At 43.0% G+C, this 23336-nt stretch overlaps 1 protein-coding gene across 1 annotated transcript in view; it reads right to left on the reverse strand.

Annotated features, from left to right (window-relative positions):
- LOC126324937 (histone-lysine N-methyltransferase 2D-like) overlaps positions 1-22688 on the reverse strand; it is a 184871-nt gene extending 162183 nt beyond the window's left edge. The window contains exon 1 of the mRNA XM_049995131.1: positions 22595-22688. Within this exon, the coding sequence (XP_049851088.1) occupies positions 22595-22636 (42 nt within the window). The 5' untranslated portion in view covers positions 22637-22688. The remainder of the gene's footprint in view (positions 1-22594) is intronic.
- Between the last annotated feature and the right edge of the window lie 648 nt (positions 22689-23336).

Genomic DNA, 23336 nt, shown 5'->3' on the forward strand with positions numbered 1-23336 from the left:
AGACTCCGTTGTTAGCAAACACTTTTTGAAGATGTTCAAGTTCCCCTGCCAGGCTGTCAGTGTCAGACAGTGTCTGGGCTCGGTGTAAGAGTGTTCTAAGCACCCCAGTCTTTTGTGCTGGGTGGTGGCAGCTGTCGGCCTATAGGTATAAGCCTGTGTGTTGGCTTTCGGTACACACCGTGGCTGAAGGTGCCATCCGCCTTCTTCTTCACCAGGACATCCAGAAACGGAAGCTGACCGTCCTTTTCTAGCTCCATGGTGAATCTAATATTCGGATGCCTTGATTTCAGGTGGTCCAGGAAGTCTTCCAGATTTTCGCGACCGTGTGGCCAAATGACAAATGTGTCATCAACGTATCTCAGGAAGCATGTTGGCTAGTAAGTGGCAGTTGTAAGAGCCTCGCCCTCGAACTTCTCCATAAACAGGTTGGCCACTACTGGTGACAAGGGGCTACCCATCGCCACCCCTTCAGTCTGTTCATAGAATTGACCGCCACATAGGAAGTAAGTCGATGTTAGAATATGCTTAAACAGTTCCAGCACAGCTCCATCAAACTTCTTACTGATTAAGTCAAGTGTGTCCTTAAGGGGCCCTCTGGTGAACAGGGACACCACGTCAAAACTGACCATTAAGTCTGCATCTGAGAAACGTAGGTTTTTAAGACGTTCCACAAAGTCCCGTGAGTTGCAGATGTGGTGTGCACACTTCCCTACATATGGTGCCAACATTTTCTTGAGATATGTTGCAGCTGGGTAGGTGGATGCCCCAATATTGCTCACGGCGGGTCGTAGTGGTACACACTCTTTGTGGATTTTAGGTAGTTCATAAAGTCTGGGTAGTAGTGGTGCCTTGTATTTCAGTTGTTTGATAACTTCCTCAGGCCAGCCAGTTTCCTTCAGCAGAGACTTGGTTTTTCGGTCCACCCTGTCAGTTGGATCCTGCTCTAGTGGTTTGTAAGCCGGGTCCTCCAGAAGTCGCCGGATCTTCAGGTCATAGTCACCTTTCTGCAGTATGACTGTGGAGTTCCCTTTGTCATCAAATCGCCGGGAAAGTCTAAGAAATTACATCCCAATGAAATGATTCATTAAACACTTCTAAGAAACAATTTAAGAATTTGTCATAGTTTATGGATCTTGAACTATTGTAGTCTACAGGCCAGCTTATTATATGTTCCACATCATAACGGCTACCGTACCATGGGATTGATCAATAGAACACGCAAGCAACTAACTAATTTACTGCGCAATAAATCCATTTTACTTTTACTGAGATCCATTTTTATATACACTTCTGGAGTATTTAGGTTATTTGCTTTTGGGAGCTTAATAAGCAGATCTGAGTGATTCTGAAATACCATCTACGGTATATAAAATTTTGTCTCCTCTTGGAAAAATATCTGCAGACACCCATGACACATTTTTATTGATTTTGGATCAAAAATAGAAAGCACCTCCGCGCGCTTGTGTGTGTGTGTGTGTGTGTGTGTGTGTTAGTCAACAGGTCGTAACCATTCAGGATGTTCGTCAATGTATACTGCGAAGATACTCATTGAAGTTAAGCCCTTACCAGGATCGAAAGCGATTGAAGAATCATCATATGAGTGTTAGGAGTGGAAAAAGAGACAAGACTCGAAAGCTGTGCGGACAAGTTTCTACCCTGCCGCCTTAAGTCACACCTACATTGGACGTGTAATTCTCCCTATCCGATGTCAGGCGACCGTCGACCGACATCGGAAGGAAAGCAAACACCAAGGCTACAATGTATGCGTACAATGGAAGTTGAAGCCCGATGCGGCATCAGCAGTTGAAACCCGGTTATGGACCGACGAGCTGACATCCCAAAACATGTTTGTTTCCAATTCGATAACTCAACCCGATAGCACATAATGGCGGCGCAAGTTGACAGAGTGTTTGAGAATGATCTTGTGAGGAATGAGGGTCGGGTAAGGGACTAATACAACAAACACTACCATAACAGGGACAAGAGCCTGGTCTGTGGAGATATATTGGGGAGCAATTATTAATAACATGTAATTATCTATTGCAATATTTTTAATGCTGGGTTTCAAATTTCTGTACCTCCCGTGGAAAGTCTATCATCATTGGAGTGCGTTTTTTCCAGAAGAAGACAACGCAAATAATCATTCTCAGAGTCACTCTTGGTACCTCCAGAACTGCATTGCAACTTCCATTCGGACGTTAATTGAGGCCAATAAGTCACGCATGACCGACGACGTCGGACGACATCAGATCAGATAATCACTCTACGTCGGAAGGGAGAAACACGGATCCACTGTAGGCGTAGCCTTAGCCGGTAACGCCAACACCGCTGCTCTCGTTTCGTTACGTGATGAATAACTGTCAAAATGAGACAGGAACTGGCTGACATATACTGGCAGAACTTTCATCTTTGATATAATGTATTAATTATCTAGCTTGTTGTATGGAACTCAGATTGCAGTTTTATCTCTCTCTCGTTTGCTCTGTTATTTTATTATTCTAAACTAACGTGATACCACATAACGTTAATTCTGAATTTCCTTTCTCACTCGTTGTATTCTCTATTTATTATAAATGAAACACACAAAAGATTGGTGTAATATTCTACAGTATTTATTGTTTGTTATTTAGTTAACCAGAAGAGACAGTATTCAACCTACATACACAAATTAATTAACCTGTTAAGAGAAACTAAGGATTGAAATCGTATGTAGATGATTGTTAAGGTAGAGACCTAAATGTCAATAAAGCAATAAAAAATGGACGCCAGTAGCATTTTTCATCTTCAGTACTTCCGCGATTATGTTTAAACTCACTTCAAAAGCAAATGGTCTCCAATCACTCGAGTTTTGATCTGCCCTGCAATGAAGTCCTACAAATGAAAGTGTTTAGTCATAGCGGAAGACATGTATGTTTTCTATTCTGTAGGAGCTGCTCCAAAGACCACTTCAGACGGCGAATGCATCTACCGGGTGATCAAAAAGTCAGTATAAATTTGAAAACTGAATAAATCACGGAATTATGTAGATAGGGAGGTACAAATTGACACACATGCTTTGAATGACATGGGGTTTTATTAGAACCAAAAAAATTAAAAAGTTCAAAAAATGTCCGACAGATGGCGCTTCATCTAATCAGATTAGCAATAATTAGCATACCAAAGTAAGACAAAGCAAAGATGATGTTCTTTACAGGAAGTGCTCAATATGTCCACCATCATTCCTCAACAATAGCTGTAGTCGAGGAATAATGTTGTGAACAGCACTGTAAAGCATGTTCGGAGTTATGGTGAGGCATTGGCGTCGGATGTTGTCATTCAGCACCCCTAGAGATGTCGGTCGATCACGATACACTTCCGACTTCAGGTAACCCCAGAGCCAATAATCGCACGGACTGAGGTCTGGGGACCTGGGAGGCCAAGCATGACGTAAGTGGCGGCTTAGCACACGATCATCACCAAACGACGCGCGCGAGAGATCTTTCATGGGTCTAGCAATACTTCGTTTTTTTTTTTTTGTTTTTCTGTGTTTTTTTTGTTCTAATAAAACCCCATGCCATTCCAAGCATGTGTGTAAATTTTTACCTCTCTATCTACATTATTCCGTGGTTTCTTAAGTTTTCAAATTTATACTGACTTTTTGATCACCCGGTATTTCAGATTTTGTTTACATCCGCAACGAGAATCGCGCTTACCGACAACGATGGCCGAAGATAAAATAGCCCTCTACTTTATAGAAATTTCTCAGAAAGTTATAACCAAATAACTGTTGTAAAACAGACTTAATGTCACGTCAGAGTTTAGAGAAACAGTGTTCGAGATGACGGTTCAGATCTGACGTTGTTCATATCATGTTTGCTCAAAGGCTCCTTATATCTATCTCGTGTTACGCTAAGTGTTGCGCTCGTCAGTAGGTGGTCGTCCGTTTGGACATTCCCATAATTACAATGTAGTTCTCATCGAAGTAGCCCCATAGGACAGGATTATAATTGCAATTTGAGAGCCTAGTGGTGAACATGTTGAGAGCCTTCCAGTTAGAGAAGGATTTGTTACTTCCAGACGGAAGTTCTTCCTTCGGCTCCGGGATAGGAAGTTGCAAGTTTTTGGTAAGGACTTATGGGACCAAACTGTTGTCCCTAAGCTTACACGCTACTCAATCTAACTTAAACTAACGACAACACGCACACACCCATGCCTGAGGGAGGACTTGAACCTCCGAGCCGTCCGGGATAGGATTTGGTGTTTTCTTCCATAGCATAGTGAATACTACTGACATAATAGAACACAATCGCAGGTCATCATCAGTGGTACCTATTTTGCCGTACTTTGGTATTTAGATTATTCTGATAACCAGCTTTGACATCCTACTGTTACTGAATGGAATTTCTATCCAGACAATCCGGCGATCGCCAGAAAAAAATGAAAAAAATAGGATGAGTTCAGATAAAAGTACGCGCTAGCTTAAATTCTTTATATTTTATCAGAACCTTCACAGCTGTGGCCAATCCATTTTTACCACATGTGTAGCGATAGACTTAAGAGTTGCCCAGTACGAGAATAGAGGCGGGAGAACCAACAGTTGACTACCGGTAAATTTCACAAAAGCGTTGAGCCACTGCGCACTTCCTCGACGTGTAATGGCCCTAACGATAAGACAAGAGAGAAAGCAGTCAACGTAACCAGAACCCAGCTACGTTTGTTCTTTATGAGCGTCCGTGTTTTCCATATCGTCGTTTCACTTAGAACCGATCCGCATTAACCGCACCAGTCACTGTTAAGTATGCAGGGCGAATCCGAAATCTATCGACAGGGTTTTAGAGATCGATCAGGATTTCGTTGCTGAGATAAAGATTCCTTACATGCAAATACCTCAGCAGATTAACCTTATCAACTATGGAAGTGTACAGTAGCCTCACCCTGTACGTAATGAAGATTATTTTAGAAAACGACAGGAGGCAAAGTTTTTGATTACAGTCTATCGTGATTGCTGTCACTAGTTTTTAACAGAGCGAGAGATGAGCTAACCTTGTACCTATTCACCTGTAAGAACATATGGCGACATGAACTGCCGTGAATCTGTTGAATTGTAACGAAAATGCACTGATGATGGCTGTTTATAGCCGAAATCTAGATTGGCAAGCAAAATAAAAGCTAATGTGATTGCGACTCACTGTAGTGTGCCTGTCTTTCCTTACAAAAAAAAAAAAAAAAATGGTTCAAATGGCTCGGAGAACTATAGGACTCAACATCTTAGATCATAAGTCCCCTAGAACTTAGAACTACTTAAACCTAACTAACCTAAGGACATCACACACACCCATGCCCGAGGCAGGATTCGAACCTGCGACCGTAGCAGTCCCGCGGTTCCGGACTGCAGCGCCAGAACCGCACGGCCACCGCGGCCGGCCCTTCCTTGCAATCTACGCTCGCTGTGACAACGGTTCCTGATAAAATCAAAGTTGTTTAAAACTACGAATCTTATACAAAATTTTGGAGTGTTTAGAGGATATATAAAGAAATACTTTTTTATGGGACAAAAATTCGACAGGTGCCCGAACAACACCCAATGGATGCGGCCGAAAGTTGGTCGCCAACGCATTGGTTTTTGGCCTGTCATCCTCACCAAACCAAGGAGTTGATACCAAGAGATTCGGCCATATGGAATCCCAGTTGGTTCTGATAACTTGTCCAGGTTGCACCCATTTTGTCATTGTTGGTAAGTAGCGTTTTAATAACGTTGCAGCCGATGGGTCTCCATAGTAGCCACAGTGTCTCTTCCTTCGGACATGCATGCATATCTGAAGGAATACTACATCGCATTTGTGAGCAACACTTGCACCGCAGTATCGTATTTTAATAACAGTTCCACCGGCCTACATTATCAGGGAAGAAAAAGATTTAGTAGCCTTTGTACATGCAGAAATCTGAAGCTAATCTTCAGAAAAAGAAGAAGAAACGACGCTGGTGGACTATCTCTCTTTTAAAAAGTAGTGAGAAGTGTGATGAGGCGTGTAATATCTGACCTTAAGGCCGAATTGGAATAGAGGCTATTTTATAATTTTTTGCGAGTGAGAGCTGCAGATTTCGAATTTTAATCAATTGCATAAGCCCCTAACTTTCTAAAGGTGACAGCTTTTGGGAATGATGCACGTTCATTAAAAAGTTATCCATAAAGACTCCATTTTCTTTTTCAGGTTGTGCACGTTACTTTTTAACAAATGGTTCAAATGGCTCTGAGCACTATGGGACGTAACTTCTGAGGTCATCAGTCCCCTGTAACTTAGAACTACTTAAACCTAACTAACCTAAGGACAACACACACATTCATGACCGCGGCAGGATTCGAACCTGCGACCGCATCAGTCGCGCGGTTCCAGACTGTACCGCCTAGAACCTCTCGGCCACTCTGGCCGGCTTACTTTTTAAACAGCTTACTTATTTCCTTCCAAGCGCCCAGTATTTCCAATGTGTTTGTGCTCTTGGAGTTCGCAGTGTCCAATAAACATTCCCGTTCACCAAAAAACTGTCAAATTTAATATAGTCTCTCTATTCCATTGAGCACTCCAAAATTTTTAGACACGGTAAGTACATGCCAATTCACCATACAGCAAATCGCTACGGAACCAACGAACATTCGTCCCGGCATCCACAGTAGTAGGTGGGATCCAAGCCCAATTCACCGCCAGTGCTTTGATCTTACCGTCGGTAATCCGAGCAGCAGCCAAGGCCAACGGCTTCATTGGGTCCGATTTGCCGCCCGTACACACTATGCAAATTTTGGTCGTTGGCCTTAGTTGGTGTGGCGTGTACCTGCCATGTTAGACAATCATTAGCACGCTAATACCAGAGGTGCAGTAATATGGACGGTTGGTTGGTTTGTGGGATTAAAGGGACCAGACTGCTTTGGTCATCGGTCCCTAAAATGAACGGACGACGTTTTCAGTTAAATCTCTGCAACAAAATTTAGTAAATGGCCGTCTGGAAACCGCCTCTGAACATCACTAGCGTCAAAACATTCTCGGAAACCGTATGCTTCTGACGGTTTTGACACATAAGGAGTTTTTTTCTATTTCCTCTGAACTCTCTAAAATATTATATACGTAATTATATCAAGGCTAGTTCTGTTTATTATTACGCATTTCGCTGACATACAGTGGTTTTTCCTCACTCTACTAGGCCAGTTCTCATTGTAGCACATCACATCATCATAGAAAGAGTAAAGAAATAAAAGGTAGTATGTACCCATCAGGGGATGGTAGTTTGTCGCACTAAACTGCAGTGAAGTCTTCATATCTGGCTACATCCCTTAAGCAGAAACGCCCTTTATTTAATAAACAAAGCAGTCTGGATCACTTTTATACAGGCAGCTTCGGTCATCTTAGCTCATCCTCAAATTTAAGACTAAAACACAAGACTGTTGCTACCACTGGCGTGAGCTGGTGAGCGTTGGTAGGCATGCAAATCAGCTGAGGCTGGTGGTAGCAGTAGTGACGTAGTTTAATCTTAAATCTGAGGATGAACTAATTTGGCGGAAACCTGCCGTGTTTGGTTAATATAATCGTGATGTATGCTGTTTTGTTCAATAAATAATAAAACAAGATCACTGACCTCTCCTGCAACAAAATGCCGCCGATCTGAATCGTTCTTTTGGTTGATCCACTTTTCGTAGCCAGGACGCACACAATAAACACGATGCAGGAAGTCTCTCTGTCCACACTGACCACGTGCATCGTGTCGCAGAGCATTCATTTACTGTCTATTCAGTGACCAGTTGACCTCAATCTCTGTCGAATAACACGCAGCATGAACTGCAGATAGCCTTTCTCGGCGTGTACCCGCGGCCGTCAATGCAAAGAGGCAGCAACAGAAACCATCGACAAAAGTATAGCCATTGGTGGCGTCAGGCAATACAATACTTTTAAAGTCTAGTTAAGAAGCAGTTTTCGGGAAGTAGAGACATTTATTTATTTGGTTATTATCGAATGCTTGGTTACGGAATTATTGTGCAATTAATAATTCAATAACTATGTCAAAAAGGAAAAATTCGAAAATATGCCAAATCATGCCGACAACTGAGAATAGTCAACGCTTAAATCTGTTAGCCAGAGACGTAATACGTCGCTAAAAATTTCAAGTAAAACTGTAAAGTATCATCGTTGAACGAATTCCTCCAGGAAATTCTTCGTATCAGAAATTTCAATGCTACACTAATGGCCCAAAGAGGATAAGAACCGTACAAGTAATTTTTAATATCCATAAACAATACAGTCGTCTGAGAGTATATTATTGATGCACGACGCTCCCAAATCATAGTCCGATTAAAATGACTTGGTGTCTAACACATCATGCGTTGGAGCTGGTTTACTCCAATCAGCGCTCAGCATCACGCCCGAACCGTTCGCCTTTGCCAAACTGCCACACTAGTTGGTCAGTTCACATGTAGTTCCTTGTCCGGCTTTCTTTCGGATATAGACTGGGAGACTCAGACGTTCATAACGGGTGGCAGGGACAAAGAATCTAGTGAAATATTTTTAAGTGCTTTATCTGAAAACTACCTTGAGCAGTTAAACAGAAAACCGACTCGTGGCGATAACATATTAGACCTTCGGGTGACAAACAGACCCGAACTATTTGAATCAGTTAATGCAGAACAGGGAATCAGCGATCATAAAGCGGTTACTGCATCGATGATTTCAGCCGTAAATAGAAATATTAAAAAAGGTAGGAAGATTTTTCTGCTTAGCAAAAGTGACAAAAAGCAGATTTCAGAGTACTTGGTGGCTCAACACAAAAGTTTTGTCTCAAGTACAGACAGTGTTGAGGATCAGTGGACAAAGTTCAAAACCATGGTACAATATGCGTTAGATGAGTATGTGCCAAGCAGGATCGTAAGAGATGGGAAAGAGCCACCGTGGTACAACAACCGAGTTAGAAAACTGCTGCGGAAGCAAAGGGAACTTCACAGCAAACATAAACATAGCCAAAGCCTTGCAGACAAACAAAAATTACGCGAAGCGAAATGCAGTGTGAGGAGGGCTATGCGAGAGGCTTTCAATGAATTCGAAAGTAAAGTTCTATGTACTGACTTGGCAGAAAATCCTAAGAAATTTTGGTCCTATGTCAAAGCGGTAGGTGGATCAAAACAAAATGTCCAGACACTCTGTGACCAAAATGGTACTGAAACAGAGGATGACAGACTAAAGGCCGAATTACTAAATGTCTTCTTCCAAAGCTGTTTCACAGAGGAAGACTGCACTGTAGTTCCTTCTCTAGATTGTCGCACAGTTGACAAAATGGTAGATATCGAAATAGACGACAGAGGGATAGAGAAACAATTAAAATCGCTCAAAAGAGGAAAGGCCGCTGGTCCTGATGGAATACCAGTTCGATTTTACACAGAGTACGCGAAGGAACTTGCCCCCCTTCTTGCAGCGGTGTACCGTAGGTCTCTAGAAGAGCGAAGCGTTCCAAAGGATTGGAAAAGGGCACAGGTCATCCCCGTTTTCAAGAAGGGACGTCAAACAGATGTGCAGAACTATAGACCTATATCTCTAACGTCGATCAGTTGTAGAATTTTGGAACACGTATTATGTTCGAGTATAATGTCTTTTCTGAAGACTAGAAATCTACTCTGTAGGAATCAGCATGGGTTTCGAAAAAGACGGTCGTGTGAAACCCAGCTCTCGCTATTCGTCCACGAGACTCAGAGGGCCTTAGACACGGGTTCACAGGTAGATGCCGTGTTTCTTGACTTCCGCAAGGCGTTTGACACAGTTCCCCACAGTCGTTTAATGAACAAAGTAAGAGCATACGGACTATCAGATCAATTGTGTGACTGGATTGAGGAGTTCCTAGATAACAGAACGCAGCATGTCATTCTCAATGGAGAGAAGTCTTCCGAAGTAAGAGTGATTTCAGGTGTGCCGCAGGGGAGTGTCATAGGACCATTGCTATTCACAATATACATAAATGACCTGGTGGATGACATCGGAAGTTCACTGAGGCTTTTTGCAGATGATGCTGTGGTGTATCGAGAGGTTGCAACAATGGAAAATTGTACTGAAATGCAGGAGGATCTGCAGCGAATTGACGCATGGTGCACGGAATGGCAATTGAATCTCAATGTAGACAAGTGTAATGTGATGCGAATACATAGAAAGATAGGTCCCTTATCATTTAGCTACAAAATAGCAGGTCAGCAACTGGAAGTAGTTAATTCCATAAATTATCTGGGAGTACTCATTAGGAGTGATTTAAAATGGAATGATCATATAAAGTTGATCGTCGGTAAAGCAGATGCCAGACTGAGATTCATTGGAAGAATCTTAAGGAAATGCAATCCGACAACAAAGGAAGTAGGTTACAGTACGCTTGTTCGCCCAATGCTTGAATACTGCTCAGCAGTGTGGGATCCGCACCAGGTAGGGTTGATAGAAGAGATAGAGAAGATCCAACGGAGAGCAGCGCGCTTCGTTACAGGATCATTTAGTAATTGCGAAAGCGTTACGGAGATGATAGATAAACTCCAGTGGAAGACTCTGCAGGAGAGACGCTCAGTAGCTCGGTACGGGCTTTTGTTAAAGTTTCGAGAACATACCTTCACCGAAGAGTCAAGCAGTATATTGCTCCCTCCTACGTATATCTCGCGAAGAGACCATGAGGATAAAATCAGAGAGATTAGAGCCCACACAGAAGCATACCGACAATCCTTCTTTCCACGTACAATACGAGACTGGAATAGAAGGGAGAACCGATAGAGGTTCTCAGGGTACCCTCCGCCACACACCGTCAGGTGGCTTGCGGAGTATGGATGTAGATGTAGATGTCTTCAGATCGCAAATCCTGGATGTAGCCGCTTTATTTCGGATTTTCATACGTGGTAACCACACTAAAAACAACACACACACACACACACACACACACACACACACACACACACACACAGGCGCGCGCGCGCGCTCGCACGTACGTTTCATGCACAGCGCTAACCAATCACTACTGGATCGTTACATACAAGAAGCGATATATCGTCACATATACAGTTATTATAATCACAGAGATCGACTTACATTAGATAAGCCTCGTACGACATGACGTGAAGCCGAATTTTTTAAGGCTGCAAGTCATCGTTGCGACTGCGACAGTAGAGTCATAAATATAGCAGCACAAATGTAGCCTATTGGCGAAGTGCAGTGATTAGCGTTTTGACCTGACGTGCAGAAGATCGTAGTTTCGGATCTCGTCAAATACTGCGAATTCTTTTTTAATTTCTAAGTTAATCAAAAGACTTTGATTATTATTTTTAGTCAGTTAATTAGTCTAAATGTATTATTTTTTATTTATACTAAGCTTCCTTTTCATCATTCTGCAGACTGTTTTATTTGCTATTATTTTTCTTCGTATCATTCTTTTTTCGTGTGTACTCTGTGTCTCCTATAATCTGCAACGAGGACTGCACTTCGGTTTACAAGGCGGCGGCTCGTGTAGCCAGTGTGAAGATAGTTTCAGGTAATCAGTGATAGCGGTAAATTAGTTTGCTTAAATTTTCTGTCTTGGGTTTGCTGGTAGAGGTTAGCTCTAATTGCTGTGAGCAAAGCGATCGTGATTTTAGTTCTGCCGCAGATTGTTGACTGCCGTTCTCTCGGACATATTGCACAAGGTGGTGAGTTTAGCACATGAATTTAAATTCAGGGCTACAAAACTCTTCATCTGCCGCAGTTCGGTCATTCGCCACTTAATATCCGTTGTCAACAGAGTATCTCGAATTTCCGTCATACCTCTTATCGGCCGCTTCCAACATTGCTCCACGGTACACATTAATAGCGTTTGTGAAATGATGCTACGTGTTTATGTGTCGCTTATAAACAAGCTGTAGCCAGCAGTCGATGTGGCGACGTTGTAGAGACAAGTGACACACGTTAGCTGCCAAGTAATTGTAATTGGGCTATACCTTATCATTGACGGGGAGTAGGGGCGACGGGTTACAAAACAAGAAAGCGGCCACTGAATATCGTTTGACGTGCCATCTACGTACAGTGGAAGCATAATCACTTATGTGTGAGGATTGGGATTGGAGTCAACTAAGTCTGCATGACTACATATTTGTGACTTCGTTGCTGTTCACACGTGCATGCATGGCTGATAGTTCATAGAAACAAAGCCAAACTATTTCTCGACCGTTCCACGAGGGAAAGATGAATTCACAAATCTTTCCGTGCGATATCCGAGTTCTCTTTTTTCTTTATTACGATGGTCATTTCTCCCTCCGTGGATGAGAGTCAAAAAATAATAATTTCGTAATCGGAGAGAAAAATTGGTGATTGAAATTTCGTGAAAGATGTCGCCGCAACCAAAACGTCCTTGTTTTAATTATTGCGAGTCCAACACCTGTGTGGTACACGAGACACACACTCCCCTATCTTGCGAAAATACAAGATAGCCGCTCTTTGAACTTCTACGATGTCGTCCATCAATTCTATCTGGTAAGAACCCCATACGCCTTTGCGGTATCCCAGAAGATGACGGACAAGTATAGGGTAGGCAGTCTCTTTAGTAGATGTGTTGCAGGTTCGGCTAATAAAGCGCAGTCTGGTTCGTCTTCGCCACAACATTTTCTGTGTGATGGTTCCAATTTAAGGTGTTCGTAATAGTAATCCATAGGATTGTCGAATTGATAACCTTTAAAATTGATGATTTTTTTGTGTAACCGAAATGTTGTGGTTTTTGTTAGTACTTTACTACCTTACATTTTTTATTATTTAGAGTTAGTTGCTTCTTTTCGCACTATACAGAAATCTTGTGTAAATAATTTTGCAGTTCGTTTTGATCTTCTGATGACTTTACTACACGATAAACGACAGAATCATCTGCAGATAATCTAAAAGGCTATTCTGTAGTCTCCTATATCATTTATATACTTATAGATTGAGAACTGCAGAGGCCTTGTAACACTTCCTCGGGGAATCCCACATATCATTCTTGTATCACTAGATGACTTCCGTCAATTACTACGAACTGTGGCCTTTCTGAAAGGAAACCAGGAAAACAGTCCCATATTGAAACGATATTTCATAAGCACGCAGTTTGTTAAAAGCGTCTTGTGAGGAATATGTCAAAACATTTGGAAATCTAAAAATATTGGATTAACTACAGACTTGTCGATAACACTCATTACTTTTCCTGAAGAAAGAGCCAGTTGGCTTTTTTTTTTTTTTTTCCTCGAAGAAACTGTCACAACATTCGCCTTAACTGATTTGGTGGAGCGGTGGATGACAGGACGGTAACATAGCAATTTAAACCAAGCTCTTCCTGAATGCGACTGCTGTGGACTTGGTCCAATCAGATCTGGCCCAATGGAAAGCGTTGGGCCAACTAGGGGTAGATCTGTATCGGCTGCTATGGCTTATAATTTAACTTTCTTGGTAAAGATATGACGTTGTAGAAAATTTTGACGCCGATTTTTAATTTTAAGATCAAAAATTGTAGGTTAATCTGTTAGTCTGGTGTTTACAATAACTTAAAGAAAGAGTACATTTTATCAATGCTCGGTCTGTTACCCAGAAAGCCACGGCGGTGAAATTGTAATTGCGTAAATTAAGATGAAACAGCGATAACGTATCAGTATAGATCAGTATGCATTTTGAAAGCTCGCATCTCATTTCACGTGGATTTTAAATAGCAAGCAAACAGTTGTTTGTGTTACACATTACAACGCCCAAATCAAATATCATCCATACTGACATTAACATAATGCATTAGCAATATTGATAGAATGACATGCAAACGTTACGAACTTGCAAACTTTCAAATCTTAATGGCCTAAGAAATGATTCGAAATTGTATGTTGATGTGAAGAAAAAAATAACTAGTTCATATTTATTAACTTCTTAAATAAGTGGCTCTGTAACCGCAGCCTGTGCTGCACATTGTTGCCTTGGTGTACAGCAGTAAGTGGTTCGAAATGCACTGGCGCAGGAAATTTTTCATTACCTTTTTTTATTTTTTATTTTTATTTTTCTCACTGCAACAGGAGAGCAGGTGGTTCGTGATCAACAGACTGCCCTGAAGCAATTTCTTGCCTCCTTGGGGAGAGGCCGGATCGTAGTACCGCTAACAGTACCACTGCTCTGTGAATTTGAAGTCAGCCCTCAGATTGGTAACAGGTTTAATTAAATTTGACCACTGCATCGTAAATTCAGTTAGGGCCATCTAATCACTGAGATAGAGCTCCGAAACGCGGTGTGTATATAGTATGGTTAGAAACAGGCTGCAAGGTTTGTAAGGGTATTGGAGGGTGCGTTCTGCTGAGAAATAATTGTTAAGAAAAAATTCGATACGTTGCGTCGTTTCTGAGTTAATTAACACTGAAGTTAGCCCATCAGGCCGTTGCACGAGCAATTTCAAGCAGCCCGGCAAAGACAGTGTCCCCAAATGTGTTTCTAGTGTGGTTTCCTAAAGCCGCACAAGACACCTATACAAAAACTAGATGTGGGATAGCAGTAAGAATCCAATCCAAGCCAAATGGTGAGCATTCTCATGCGGTATCACCTACGCAGTGCCAACAACTGACACTTATGGTAACTGGTGGGCCGCTTCAATTAGCGCGCGCAACGGCCTCACTGGCTAACTTCAGTGCTAATTAAATCCTAAACGGGCCAACTTATCGAATTTTTTAATAGTTATTTCTCAGCACAACCTACTCTATGACACCCTTAAAAACTTTTGGACTGGTTCTAGCCACCCTGTATTTTCATGAACTGCAGACAGCGTTACACGCTTTTGCAAGTACTAAAAACAGCTTGCAAGCTGGGAATGAACCTAGCATTCCCCAATGACTGCAGAGACTCTTGTTCGGAAAGCTAGGTGCGTCGTATCATGAATCGTACACAGGTGGAGTCTGTCGTTCGTCCCCAGGACGCTAGGTGGGCTAGCGGCAGGAAGCGATTGTCTTTAATGGAAGTCGAACCACTGAATGCAGCGCGGCATTGGCCGTTCTCTTCCACAGCTGGGCGTCTGCGGCGCGCTCTTGAATGATCGAGCAGATCTGGAACGTGTCTGGCTTGCAGATAGCTTTCTCTGGGTAAGTGATCTTGTAGTTTACTTTTATTTAATTTATAGTTGATGTATATGAAGTTTGAAATTAAAGCACACAGAGAAGTATTGTTTTTTATAGCTAATTCCTTAATTCCTAGAGTACAACTTTATTTCGGTGTGGCAGAGGATAAGACATAACAAGCAATGTAAAATGAGGTTTGCTCGCAATCTCTACCTGCACAACGCCCCTGTACATTCAGTTTGTGCCAAGTTTTTGCATGCTGCTCAGCATCACATGAACGATGCGCCACATGACCCTATGTACTCCTGCATTAAGTGCATTTCAAAGTTGACCGAGGTACACCCATCAGTTCACATCCTCAGAAAGGCATTTACTTTTTCGGCAAAAAAGCACACGGTGGAAACTTGTTGTGCTGTACGAAATAGAAAATAATATAATCTGTGATTTTTAGCAAATAATATAATCTGTGATTTTCGGTTTCAATCAGAAGTGCACAAACAGCCCATATGTATAAATGCATAGGCTTCCACGACGATTGTCAATTTGAATAAAATCCTTTTGGGTGCAAGGCCTAGTCATTATGAAACGCTAAAACAGGTATCAACCCGAGGTTTCGATTATTTTTGAAGTTGTCCTCTTCAGCAGGTTAGTGCCTTCGAAGAAGGCCTTTACAAATACAGTAGAAACTTCGGTTTTATATTTGCTTTAGCGTTTCTCAATGACGCGGTCCAGTACCCATCCAGAAGGGTTTTACTCAAGCTGATATGTAATTGAAAGGGACGATAGAAGCATTCTCTCTAAAAACAGGTTCGCACGCTTAACATTGCGCGGACCTCCTGCCCGTTGCCCGTACCAGTTGATGAAGTCGATCATGCATTGTAGAATCCTAAACAGAAGAGCATATGCATAAGATTGTCTTCTTTCATATTCTGCCTGTTTATCGGCATGATGGTGCATATCAAAATTCTCAGTATTAGTGGTAATTTTACATTTAACATGATGCTCTACATGCGCACCTGTTATGTCGGTATCATCTGTCATGATTTCATATGTGGACGGCATCACTCACACGAATATTTGATAACCGGTGATTTTCTTAAGAGATGTCAGGAATTTCGTCTATTTTAACTCATTGCAGGCAACGATTTTCACTCGTTACTGCTAATCCTGCTGTTTATTCGAATTACTGTACGACGAAGGATTCATCAGAAATGAATGAAAGGTAGTTCACGTGCGAGAGGTGTTCAATAAGAAATGCAACGCGTTTCTTTCTCGGCCAATTTCGGTTAAAAAAACGCGCAATTTTTTGTGGAACATCCTGGTATATGGTTTCATGATGTTTCGATAGATGGCGCGGCATTGCAGAGCCCTTGAAATGGCGTCTGTAACGAAGGTGCGTTCCAAGCTGAGAGCTGTCATTGAGTTCCTTTTGGGGGAAAACCAGACCCCCCGCAAATATTCATAGGCGCTTGAAGAATGTCTATGGAAGCGTGGCAGGGAACAAAATCACGATGAGTCGTTGGAGGAGGCGTCTCCCATCATCGCAGCAAGATCGCGCGAACCTTCCAATCCGCTCCGTGCCTGCCAGCCGCACACCGCTGTGACTCCTGCAGTGTTGGTTGGAACGTGCGATCACTCCCATTCGAGGTCACCGACGAATCATAAGCAAACACCTCGCTGCTCAGTGAACGTCTCTGTTGTTGGAGCTGACATACTCGTCCACCAGTTGGGGTACTCAAAGGTGTTGCCCATTGAGTTAATCGCTGCCTGACAGAAGACCATAAAGAGCGACGAAGACAATTTGTGCGGAATTACTTGCGCGTTATATGGTTGATCGTGACAATTTTTTGTCGAACATCATTGCGGACGATGAAACGTTGGTTCATCACTTTGAACCAGAAACAAAATGGCACTCCATGGAGTGCCGCGACATCATTTCTCTTCCGAAGAGGAAGGTCAAAGCCGCACTTTTAGCCGGTAAAATCGCGGAGACGGTCTTCTAGAACTCTGAAGGGGTTATTATGTTTGATGTCTTCCCGCATGGTGCAATGATCAACTATGAAGAGTATTGCACTAACCTTAGGAAATTGAAGAAACGACTTCAGCGTATTCGTTGCCACAAAAAGGCAAACGAACTTCTCCTTCTCCATTACAACGCAAGGCCTCACAACACTGCCCAACCGAGAGAAGCTCACGAAACTTCACTGGACTGTTCTTCCTCTTGCACCTTCCGAATTCCACCTGTTTGCCCCTATGGGTGCACTCCTCGGGAACAGTACGTGGATGGTGGGGATGTTATTGTTGTAGCAGTACGTTGGCTCCGACGACGATCAGTAGAGCGGTACCGTGCAGGCATGCAGGCCGTCCAAGCAGTTGGCGTGGTGTCGTCACACTGAACGGAGATTATGTTGAAAAATACGATTTTTTGTAGACAGAAGAGTTGGGGTAATATGATGTTTTGGAATCGTGAATGTAACTAATCTGTTTTCATAAAATCAAGAAAACTTTGTGCCATTACTTTGAAAGTGAAGGTTAGGAATGATGTCCTATAGTACTGATGAAAGTAGAGATATCTTTTACCAGAATCTGAATGACAGGTCGACGAGCGTCGCGGAAGAGACCTTGCAGTATATCAACGAGCCTTACAGATGCAGATCTAATGTGAGGAGCACGAGGGTAACGACCCCAGAAAAGGATAATTTGGCAAAACCTTTTATACTTTTACGCCGAATTAGGAAAGTAGGGTAGTGAACATTGCAACGAATTGCACTTCTTCTGTCTTTCTCTGGGAGGTAACCCGCGTGAATGGGCTTTCAGGCTTACTACGGGCTACAGAGAACGTTCCAGCCAGCTAAAGGCGTCCATTCACAGCCTGAATATTCTTCCTGATACAAACATATTAGATATGTTCGCGACAAAAGAAGTTGAGTGAGGCAAAGCAGGAAGGGAAAGACCTCTCACTAAGGTAAAAAAAAAAAAACACCATAAAGACTAGTCGTTTTCAAACGCAGGCAGAGACTACAGAGACAGTGTTCCCCCATTCACACGTTCGAAAGCCATAATACGCAGACATATCTTAACAAACTTAGTGCTAAGTGAATTAGTGATAACGGCAAATGCACCCTTCGACTTTATATAGTGTAAATTATGACACTGTCTCTGATCACATCTTATAATTTGATCCTGCGGCATAAATCGGCACCAACGATGCGTTGTGCTTTCTCGTGCAGTATTGGTCGTCGACAGGCCAGGACACATGAAGGTCAATGCTCCTGTTAGGAGCTATACCATGCACAAATGGACATGGCTGTTAAAAGAGTGCGACTTTTAGCCTCGGAGCTACCTAATAGTTTGTATTTTTCTAGTGGTATCACCATATCTATGAATTCGCGCATTATACTGAGGTGACAAAAGTCTTTGGAAACGATGTGCACATATATACATGGCGGTAGTGTCGCGTACACGAGGTATAAATAGCAGTGCAGTGTCGGAGCTGTCATCTGTACACAGGTGATTCATGTGAAATGATTTCAGGCGTGATTATCGCCGCACGACGACAATTAACAGACTTTGAATGTGGAATTGCAGTTGGAGCGAGACACATGGGACACCCCATTTCGGAAATCGTAAGGGATTTCAGTATTCCGAGATCCACAACGTCAAGAGTGTGCCGAGAATACCATATTTCGGTCATTACCTGTCACCACGGACAACACAGTAACCGACGGCCTACAGTTATCGATGGATAGCGTCAGCGTTTGCGGAGATGTCAGTGCTACCAGACAAGCAACAGTCGTGAAATAGCCGCAAAAATCAATAGGAGAGGTACAACGAACGTAACCGTTTGGACAGTGCGGCGAAATTTGGCGATAATGGAACATGGGAGCAGACGACCGACATGAGTGCCTTTGCTAACAGGACGACATCGCATCTCCCGTGCTCATGATCATACCGATTGGACCCTAGACGACAGGAAAACAGTGGTCTGGTCACATGAATCCTGATTTCAGTTGGTAAGAGCTTTTGGTAGGGTTGAGTGTGGCACCGACCCTACGAGGCCATGAACCCAAGTTGTCAACAAGGCATTTAGTTCCATAATGTTGTGGGCTGCGTTTTCATCGAGTGGACTAGGTACTCTGCCGGCCGATATGGCCGAGCGGTTCTAGGCGCTTCAGTCTGGAACTGCGCGACCACTACGGTCGCAGGTTCAAATCCTGCCACGGGCATGGATGTGTGTGGTGTCCTTAGGTTAGTTGGGTTTAAGTAGTTCTAAGTTCTAGGGGACTGATGGCCTCCAAAGTTAAGTCCCATAGTGCTCAGAGCCCATTTGACTAGGTCCTCTGGTTATGTTCGGCTTCCTGAAGACCATTTTCAGCCATTCATCGACTTCATGTTGCCAAACAACGATGGAATTTTTATGGATGACAATGCACCATGTCTCTGAACCACTACAGTTCGCGCCGGTCGCGATGGTTTCGCGGTTCTAGGCGCGCAGTCCGGAACCGTGCGACTGCTACGGTCGCAGGTTCGAATCCTGCCTCGGGCATGGATGTGTGTGATGTCCTTAGGTTAGTTAGGTTTAGGTAGTTCTAAGTTCTAGGGGACTGATGACCTAAGCAGTTGAGTCCCATAGTGCTCAGAGCTATTTTTGAACTACTGTTCGCTATATGTTTGTAAACCATCCCATCGAACATTTATGAGACATAATCGATAGGTCAGTTCGTGTACAAAACCCTGTAATGGAAACACTTTCGCAATTATGGACGCCTATAGAGATGGCAGGGCTCAGTATTTCTGCACGGGCTTCCAACAACTGGTTGTGTCCATGTGACGAGTTGCTGCACTGCGCCGGGCAAAAGGAGGTGCGACACGTTATCAGGAGGTATCTCGTGATTTTGCCAACCAAAGGCTCACACACACAGGATCAACAGGAACACCACTTACTAAATTTCTGAGTTTGTTCAGGGACATTTGCTGACTATTTTGGTGTAAGGAACCTGTCCTCTCGGGTGGCACGTTACAGTATAATTCCATGTACATCCAGCACCCCACTATATCCACATTGTATCTATATTATATTTAAGAAAAAGTGTACAGCAGCACAGATGTTGACAGTATGCCGTGGTGTCTCGTGTTCGGAAACAAACTTAAACCATTCACTCGCTGAATAGGGTGTTTGAGAAAGAACTCCCTAATTTTAAGTATATTATTATTGGGGAAATTAATAAAAAATACATCAATGAGAGCGTATCACGAAAGAGAATTCCTTCAAGTTTTGTTTAATGTTAGTAGACGTCACCGTGGGATCCATTTGTTGCCTCTCACACGTTGAGACGATATTCCACTTCTCGCCACGTATTCACCAACATTTCAGGTGTAGCTGCTCCAACTGCCGCGACGATTCTTTCCCGTAAATGATTGATGTCTCTGATCTATTCACTGTACACAACATTTTTTATGTGGCCCAAAAGAAAAATTCCAGTGTGGTTAAGTCTGGGCTTCGTGGTGGCCAAGGTATTGGGCTCCAGCTCTGCCTATCCACCTGCCTGGAAAGCGAGTGACTCTTTGGAAAGCGTGTGTCAAAGAGTCAGACGCAGGTGGTTCACCACCACACAGACGTCTAAAATAATGTTACACTGTTATAAATGACTCAGTTTTCACAAGCTAAATGACACACTGCTCTTTCTGTTGCGAAATACTCATTGTTGCTGAGTTGCTCTGCACTTCACTGCACGCCCGCTGGACTGAACTGAGGCAACAGAGGAAAAAGATGCACTGGTGCTGTCTAAAGGTCAAGCAGACCTCCCATCTGCAGGGGAGCCACAAACTAGAATAGCTTATGTCACTTTGTACAGGTTCTAGGACACATTAAAGCTAGAGAGTTCTTTTTCAAACTCCCTGTATTTGCTGTAAACAACAGTACTGCCCACGCTGCTCTTCGCCCTCGAGTCTGCATTCAGTGCTACTTGGTTATTTCTCGGTTTTTCTTCCGACAGTGTTAGTTGTACATTGACAGTAAGACAAAGGAGTATGGATAGGCATACTGGTCAAAAGTTGGTTGACATGTATGTCGTGTCTGGTTTCACTGTATGCAATGATAGAGCGGCACAATGACAGTACACTGGGCTGTTTCAGCAGCAACGGCAAGAGATGCATTGCCACGTTGGATAAAGTGCTTGCACCATAAGTTTTATACATAAAACATTACTTGGTGACCAACACAGCTGTTTTCAATTGTTCTGATGACGGCCAATAGTGGCCAATACAGATTAAAGATATAAAACAATTCTGTGATTTTGTTAAATAAATGAACGATATTGTATTGTGAATCACCGTGCCTTGTCTCCTCGACTGATCGTCTGCGAATCTTCCTGATGTGGCTTGTAATCAAATTGTGTGTCTGTTTAGTATCACCACAGTTTTGCATTGAATTCATCATTTCGTCTGAAAATGGAGACAGTTTACAGTAATTGACGGGAAGTTAATTTAGTGAAATCCAAGTGACACCTGGGATACGCCGAGGAAGTATTGCAGTTCCTCTGCTGTTATTAACCTAGATAAACGACACTTGGAGACAATCTGAGCAACCCTGTAACATCGTTTGCAGATGGCGCTGTCGTTTACCTTCAACTAAAGTCCTCAAAATATCAAAACGGACAGCAAAATTATTTAGACAAGGTATCTGCTTTTTGCGGAAAGTAAAAAAAGTGAGGTCCTTTAAAAAACATTCCATTATATTTCTATTACACGGTGAACTGCACAAATTTAAAGGTTGTTGATTCAAGTAAATATGTAGGAGTTATAATTACAAACACGCGGGAATCTTCACATAGAAAACGTCGTAGAAAAGGCGGACCAAAAAGTGCCTTTTATGGACAGAACACTTACAAGATGCAAAAAACGTACTGAAGAGACTGGCCATACTACGTCTGCCCGTCCCGTTGTGGAGTATTGCTCCGCAGTGTGGGATCCTTACTGGATAGGACTGACGAGGATATCGAAAAAGTTAACAGATTGGCAGCTCGTCCTGTATTATCGCGAAGCACATGAGGGAGAGTCATAAATATGGTAAGCGAGTCGGGGTGATAATTATTAAAAACAACGGCACTTTTCTTTGTTTTTAGTCTTTTACCTAAGTTTCTCTTACCAAGTTTATGCTCCGAATGTTAAAATATGTTGTTGGTTGCTACCTACAAAGGGAAAAGTGACCACGAATTCATGGAAATCAGAGCTCGCACTGGAAGATTTAGGTGTTCCTTTCTCCCACGTGCTGTCAGAGAGTGGAACGGTCGAGAAATAGTCTGCCAAACAAATGTGAACTGCAGAGTTGTCATGTTGATTAGTTGTCAAATTCCACCACACCTGCCTCAAAACAGTATTCCACTGTAATGAACAGAATCCTCCGCGGATGGTCTCTGAGGTAGTATAATAAGTCAGACGTGGTCACCGTGGACAGTCCGACACTGACACTCGTCTGACAGGGCGACTCTCCGGCCGGAGAAGCAGCTTGGCAGGAGGAGACAGCGCGTGCGCGGCACTCACCAGCTCGACCGCCTTGAAGGCGACGCTCCTGTTGCAGGCCATGGCTGGCTCGCGACTGACGCCCGCCCGCGACGCCAGCTGTGGCTACCTAGGCAGGCTGGAGGTGGGAGACGCCCGCCGCCGTGCCTTCTGCACGCCACAAGTTGCAAAAGTACTCCTCCTCTCCCCTCCCCTCCCCTGACCTTCGCAGCTGCACCGGCTAGTCGCAGCTTAATTACACATTCGCGACAAAAAGTTACAAAATCATGTAGGAATCTTACCCCCTTAAGTAGGTATGTTTCGTGTGCGCTCCTCTGCATCAGCGGATAACTTTGCCCTGGGCTCACTCGTTAAAACATTTCTTAGTTGACTTACGTTTATGAACAAAAGCAACAGTGGATTAGGATCTAATAGAATGTAACAGACCACAGGCGTAATCCGTGAGTGGTGTTAACGTTACGTTAGAATGTATTACAGAAGAAAATGAAATTTTGTTTTCACGTAATTGTAAGTCGTTTTCTGTGTGAATTGCTTTAAAACATGGTGCTGCACAGCGAGGAACTTCACATTTGGCACGCCAGTAAGACGTCTCTCATTGTTAAAGCTGACAGTGGTTCAGAAAGGAGTTCAGTAGGTAGCAAGCCCAATAATTTAATTTTATGCATAAATACTGGTAGCCAGGAAAACAATAAATAAATAAAGAAATAATAAGTAAATAATAAAAATTGCACTCTATTTAAAACTAATGTGTCTTTACTATTTC

Source organism: Schistocerca gregaria, chromosome 2 (genome assembly GCF_023897955.1).
Source record: "Schistocerca gregaria isolate iqSchGreg1 chromosome 2, iqSchGreg1.2, whole genome shotgun sequence".
Taxonomy (NCBI): Eukaryota; Metazoa; Arthropoda; class Insecta; order Orthoptera; family Acrididae; genus Schistocerca; species Schistocerca gregaria.